This window comes from Cajanus cajan, chromosome 7 (genome assembly GCF_000230855.2).
Source record: "Cajanus cajan strain Asha chromosome 7, NIPB_CcT2T_4, whole genome shotgun sequence".
NCBI lineage: Eukaryota > Viridiplantae > Streptophyta > Magnoliopsida > Fabales > Fabaceae > Cajanus > Cajanus cajan.
Window position 1 is genome coordinate 22569034 of NC_138523.1, and position 6863 is coordinate 22575896.

Below are 6863 nucleotides of genomic sequence, written 5' to 3' on the forward strand. Positions count from 1 at the left end.
GACCTAAAACGAAATTGGGCCCCCATCAATACAAATCTGACCCAAGTTACATTAAAATAGTTAAAATTGAAAATAAATGCTGAGGTGGAAAATGGTGCAGCGATGACATGGCAGATGATGTGGAAGATGACGTGGCAACTCCACTTGAAGTCCAGAAATTAATTCCAAGCCCAGATAATTATTAAACTGCCCTGAAAATGAAATTTGGAGTAATTAGATTCAGAAAATTCAAATTAGTTAAAATATGAATTATCGGTCTAATTAAAGCCCAAATAGAAAACAGTGCAGAATATAAACAATTAAGCACAAATCAGAGATTAAAATAAGTATAGAAAGGTAAGAAAATAGGGGAAAATAATGACTCATCAAATTCCCCACACTTAGCCTTTTGCACTCCTGGGCAAAATCAAAAAGCAGAGCAAGGAACAATTCCAAAGACAGCAAAGAGAGTGACACAACATGAAGAAACAAAAACAAGAATACGCACAAGAAAACAAACAGATTTACACAATCCTCAATGAATCCTGGGAAATGATAAGGAGTAGGCAACATCCAACACACAAAGAGTCAGAGAAACCAAATACTTATGGAAATCATCCAAGCATTTCAAAACATGGCAAGACAATCAATCAGCTCAAGAGGTGAATCAAAAGCAACAGACTCACAAGATGCACTGTATCACTGTATCTCTCAAGTGTCTGGGCAACTGTATACTCTCAGAGCACTCATGAAAAACAAGCACAGATAGACTTGGCAAGCCTCTAAAATGAACACCGAATAAACATGCACATAAGGATCAAAAGGTCTTTTTTAGGGTTGTAATGGGGCCAAGGACAGGGTAGAGGATAATATATGGGATAAGTAACTACAAACCAGAGGAACCAGAGGAGCAATGGGGAATAAGTCAAGAATACGCACAAGAAACAAACCTAGAAACCTCTAATGACCTCTATGATAATCAATCCTCTTTCTCTTGCCTCAAACAACTTCTCTTTTTCATTTTTTTTTATTTTGATTTTTTTTTTTGATTCTTTTGATTTTTTTTAATATGAACAGTACATAGTGAACAGTACACACGAAAATTTGAAATGAGATAAGATAATATGAAGAGAAGTAAAACGTACAGCATAAGGAATCAACTAGCCAATATACATCATCCAATGAAACATACACACACCCCCACACTTATTCAAGAACTTATTCCCAAAACAATTCCAAAGCTCCAAAACTCCCTAAGGTTAAGGTAATCATGGTTTTTCGCTTAAGGCTTGTAATGAGCTTCAAACAAAGAAGGGGAAATAGGCTTAGCAGGGGTTATTAGAGGAGTTAATTCATGGTAAGCTTATTTGGCCAGAGGCTTATAAGAACAAAAATGCCTTAATCATATCCAAACATGCATGTGAATCAAGAAGTATCAAACAGAGTCAAGATAAGGCAACTATGCAAGCAATCAAGAGGCATAACACACAAGAAAGAACAGAGGGTGGCTCAAATCCTCACACAGGGTATATCTGTCACAATTAAAAAAACCTCTCAAACCTCAAAATCATCTTTCCAAGCAGAGAAAGACAGGGATTTCAAACCATATAGTATCAAGAAACTCCTATCCAAGAATGAAGTAAGTGCCTACAAACTATCAATACCCAGAAATCAAAGAGAAACATGCAAAACTACACAGAACACCTAAACATAAAACCTAAAATAACAAATAAACCCTAAAAGCATGTAACCAAAACAGTTCCCCCCATACTTAAATCACACATTGTCTCAATGTGGCACAAACAGAAGATCAGAGCAATCAGAATAATCAACAGAATTGGACATGTGCAATAAAAGTAAAGAAGGAGAGAGGGAAAGAAAACTCCCTAAGTCATGGCAGCGGGAGAGAAGCAGGGTCAAGCAGAGACATCTCCTCTACCACTGCATTCAACAGGGAAGGATTGCTGAGGAAAGGCTTCAGACGGTGCCCATTGACTTTAAAGCTCTTATCTGTGGATTCACTTTTGATCTCAACTGTACCATAAGGATAAACATTAGTAACAACAAAAGGTCCAATCCACTTAGATCGTAACTTACCACCCATGAGTCCGAGCCGAGAATTGTACAAGAGAACTAGCTGGCCAACCACGAAGTCCTTCTTAGCTATCAAGCTGTCATGGAACTTCTTGGTTTTCTCCTTGTAGAACTTAGAGTTCTCATAGGCTTCAAGGCGAATCTCATCAAGCTCACTCAGTTGCAACTTTCTTTCCTCACCAGCCTGATCAATGGAGAAGTTGCAGGTCTTCACAGCCCAGTAGGCCCGGTGCTCAATCTCAACAGGTAAATGACATGCCTTGCCAAAGACAACCCGATAAGGAGACATCCCTATGGGTGCTTTGTAGGCATTCCTATGCGCCCAAAGAGCATCCTCCAACCTGTTACTCCAATCTTTTCTGTTGGGCTGGACAATCTTCTCTAAGATTCTCTTGATCTCCCTGTTTGAAATTTTAGCTTGCCCATTGGTTTGGGGGTGGTAGGGTGTAGAAATTATGTGCACTACCCCATACTTCTTGAGAAAGGCCTGCATAGATCTGTTACAAAAATGGGTGCCCTGATCACTAACAATAGCTCTGGGTACTCCAAACCTGCAGAATAGGTGAGATCTAACAAAATCCACAACAACCCGAGCATCATTAGTTCTGGTGGGTTTGGCTTCCACCCATTTTGAAACATAATCAACAGCTAAAAGAATATAGGAAAAACCAAAAGAAACAGGAAAGGGACCCATGAAATCAATACCCCAGACATCAAACACCTCACAGAATAGCATGGGCTATTGAGGCATTTGTTGTTTCCATGTAAGGGATCCTCCTGCTCGCTGACATTACTCACAAGTACTACAAATCTGCCACGCATCTTTGAAGATGGTGGGCCAGTAAAAACCACAGTCAAGCACCTTGCGAGCTGTCCTTTGAATTCCTAGATGGCCACCTGGTGCAGAAGAGTGACAAAATTGCAGGACCGAATCGATCTCATGATCTGGTATGCATCTCCTAATCACCTAGTCACTGCACAACTTCCACAAATAGGGGTCATCCCAAATATAATGCTTAGCATCACTCTTAATTTTATCAATTTGAGCTCGTGATGCTAAGGGAGGAAAAACAGAAGCAACTAAAAAATTAACAATGTTTGCAAACCAAGGGGTGGTAGAAACAGAAACAGAAGAAATAATCAACAAATTTTCATCAGGAAAATTATCCTGGATGGGCAAGACGTCAGCACTCTCCTCAACCCTTTCAATTCTGCTGAGATGGTCTGCCACTAAATTCTAAGCTCCACTCCTGTCTCGGATGTCCAAATCAAACTCCTGCAGCCAGAGCATCCACCTGATCAATCTGGGCTTTGACTCAGCCTTTTTCAGCAGGTACTTTAGAGTTGCATGGTCAGTATAGACAGTAACACGAGAACCAAGCAAATAAGATCTAAATTTATCAAGAGCAAAAATAATGGCAAGAAGCTCTTTCTCTGTGGTAGTGTAGTTCGCTTGGGCAGCGTCCAAAGTCCTGGAAGCATAATATATCACTCGAGGCAACTTGTCAACTCTCTGTGCCAGGACAGCTCCCAATGCATAATTGGATGCATCACACATGAGCTCAAATGGGACTGTCCAATCAGGTGCCTGAATGATTGGAGTGGTGGTGAGTGCTTCCTTGAGGCAGTCAAAAGCCTGTTTACACCTGTCATCAAAAACAAAATCAACATCTTTTTGCAGTAGATTGGATAGCGGAAGGGCCTTCTTGCTGAATTCTTTGACAAAGCGCCTGTAGAAACCTACATGGCCAAGAAAAGATCGAACCTCTCGCACGCAAGAGGGGTAAGGCAACTGTGAAATAACAGATATCTTGGCAGGGTCAACCTCAATGCCCCGACTAGAAATGATATGCCCTAAAACTATACCTTGATCAACCATGAAATGACATTTTTCAAAATTTAGAACAAGATTAGTTTCAATGCATCTATTAAGCACTCTATCCAAACTATCTAAGCATGTGTCAAAAGAGGATCCATATACAGTAAAATCATCCATAAACACCTCTATGCAATTTTGAAGAAAGTCAGAAAAGATACTAAGCATGCACCACTGGAAGGTACCAGGGGCATTGCATAGGCCAAAAGGCATCCTCCTATAGGCAAAAGTACCAAAAGGGCAGGTGAATGTGGTCTTTTCCTGATCCTCAAGAGCAATATGAATTTGAAAATAACCAGAGAACCCATCAAGAAAACAGTAATGAGATTTACCTGTCAGACGCTCAAGCATCTGATCAATGAAGGGCAGAAGGAAATGATCCTTCCTGGTTGCTTGATTCAGCCTTCGGTAGTCAATACAGACCCTCCAACTGTTTTGAACTCTAGTGGGAATGAGCTCATCCCTCTCATTTTTCACAACAGTGAGGCCTGTCTTCTTAGGGACCACCTGGACCAGACTCACCCACTGACTATCTGATATAGGATAGATGATCCCAGCTTGAAGAAGCACGGTCACCTCCTTCTTCACTACATCCAAAATGATATGGTTGAGTCGCCTCTGGGGCTGTCTCACTGGTTTAGCTCCATCCTCCAATAATATCCTGTGCATGCAAGTGGATGGACTGATACCAGGAATGTTCGCTAGGGTCCAACCGATGGCTTTCTTATGCTTTTTCAGAACCTGCAACAATTTCTCCTCTTGAACAGCATCAAGGGAGGTGGAAATGATCACTGGAAACTTCTCATCATCCCCCAAGTGAGCATACTTGAGGTTCGCTAGAAGAGGCTTTAACTCTAGTGTGGGTGCTGACTGAACATCAGAAGGAACCAAAGAAAGGAGAAGGGGTTCCGCAGCCTGTACCTCAACCTGCAAGTCAGATTCTTGTGTACTTCCTGAAACATGGTTAGTGCATTCTGACTCCAAAGAATTAATATCCAGAGGTACAGCACCCAAATCACCAGATATGAAATCAGATTCAAAATCAAACTCAAAAACAGATTCAGAAAAATAATAAGATTCAGTGCATGCAAGAGAAGTATATAGATCAGATAGAAAATAATGTTTCTTATCATGCAAAGAATAAAAATCAGAAGCATATTGATCAACAACATCATCAAGTATCTCTGCACGAAAAACAGAATGGTCCTCAAATGGATGTTTCATGGCATCAAGAATATTAAAATAGACAACACTATCACCAAACTCCATGGACAATGTACCAGCATACACGTCAATCTTAGTTCGGGCTATTTTCAAAAATGGTCTACCTAAAATGATTAGGGCGGAACCATGAGAGAATCCCTCCTCCATGTCAAGCACATAAAAATCAGCAGGAAAAATTAGTTCACCAACCCGAACTAAGACATCCTCAATGAAACTTGTAGGGTGGGCGACACTTTTATTTTCCAACTGTATCACCACACCCATAGGCTGCATAGGACCAAGAGACAGACATTTAAAAATGGACAGAGGCATGACATTTATAGAAGCTCCTAAATCAAGCATGGCATTTTCAAATTTATTGTTTCCAATATTGCAAGGTACACAAAATGTACCTGGGTCCTTACACTTTTCAAGAATGTGTGGAACAGATTTACCTATGAGTGCTGAGACATTTCTGCCCATGCTGATTCGCTCATTGCCCTTCATCTTCCTCTTGTGGGTGCACAAGTCTTTCAGGAACTTAGCATATCTGGGAATTTGCTTGATGGCATCCAGCAAAGGTATGTTCACCTCCACCTTCCTGAAGGTCTCCAATATCTCCTTATCCACCTCTTCCATCTTTTTGCTTGGAATTTATTTTGGTGGATATGGAAGAGGGATAGGAGGCTGACGTAGATCATCACTGTGTGCACTGGAAGAAGGTCCACCTGCATGAAAATTTTTGCTACTACCTGTAGGGTCCTCTTTCTCAACTATAGGCTCAGGTGGAGGTACAACAGCTATAGGTGGTGCTGGTATGTCAATTTGTTTGCCAGACCTCAAGGTGATGGCACTCACATTCTTCGGATTTTGCATAGTTTGTGAAGATAGCTTGTCTAAATTTTGGGACTGTGCTTGATTGAGCTGAGTGGCCATCTGCCCCATCTGATTTGTCAAACTTTGAATGGAAGCTCTGGTCTCTTGTTGGAACTGCATGTTTTGCAGAGTCATCTGCCTCAATAACTCCTCCAATGAAGGTTCAGAAGTACAAGGTTGAGGAGCTGGTGGTGCAGGAGCTGGTGCTGCAGGAGCTTCATGTTGTCTTTGTTGTTGTTGTTGCTGTTGGATAGGAGGAGGTACATATCTGCTAGGACCAGCATTGTTTTGGAAGGGAGGGGATGGCTGTTGTTGTTGCTGTTGCTGGTTAGACCATCTGAGATTAGGATGATTTCTCCAACCTGGATTATACCTATTGCTGGAGAGGTCATAACTCTGTTGCTGTTATTGTTGCGCTGGTCTGTTATTGTAGATATTTGCAGAATAAGCTTGTGGGGCATCAGGACCTGTAGAAGAGTCTTGCAAGGAGAGACAAGCATTTGTTGGATGATTAATTGAAGTGTAGATGCCACATACTTTTGCTGGTGGTAGAGCTGATTTTTGATTTGCAGCCAGTTGTGAAACCAAGGTTGTGAGAGCAATCTTACTCTCCAGCTTCTTGTGTTCAGTGGAATCTGAGGCTACCACATCATGCACACCCCTCACAACTATGGCATCACTCCTCATATTGAATTGTTGTGAGTTGGACGCCATTTTTTCAATCAGCCCTCTAGTAGAAGCAGGTGTCATATCTCCTAAAGCTCCTTCACTAGCTGCATCAATCATGCTTCTATCCATCATGTTCAAGCCCTCATAGAAATATTGCAATAATAAC

General features: G+C 41.2%; 1 protein-coding gene across 1 annotated transcript; it reads right to left on the bottom strand.

The window, feature by feature from the left end:
* Positions 1-3310: 3310 nt before the first annotated feature.
* On the bottom strand, positions 3311-5635 carry LOC145949910 (uncharacterized). The gene is made up of 3 exons (XM_083060817.1): positions 5555-5635; positions 4381-5440; positions 3311-3939 (listed from the first exon to the last, which is right to left on the bottom strand). Exons 1-3 carry the CDS (start codon positions 5633-5635, stop codon positions 3311-3313), a joined length of 1770 nt encoding a protein of 589 aa, XP_082916943.1.
* Between the last annotated feature and the right edge of the window lie 1228 nt (positions 5636-6863).

Bases quoted from the DNA above. Each gene is read 5' to 3' on its own strand.
- LOC145949910 (XM_083060817.1), bottom strand. From the start codon at position 5,635: ATGGGCAGAAATGTCTCAGCACTCATAGGTAAATCTGTTCCACACATT. The intron at 5,441-5,554 runs GTACCTTGCAAT...GGTCCTATGCAG, and splicing joins AGGACCCAGGTACATTTTGT to CCTATGGGTGTGGTGATACA. The intron at 3,940-4,380 runs GTTGGAGGGTCT...TGGTTGATCAAG, and splicing joins TCCCACTAGAGTTCAAAACA to GTATAGTTTTAGGGCATATC.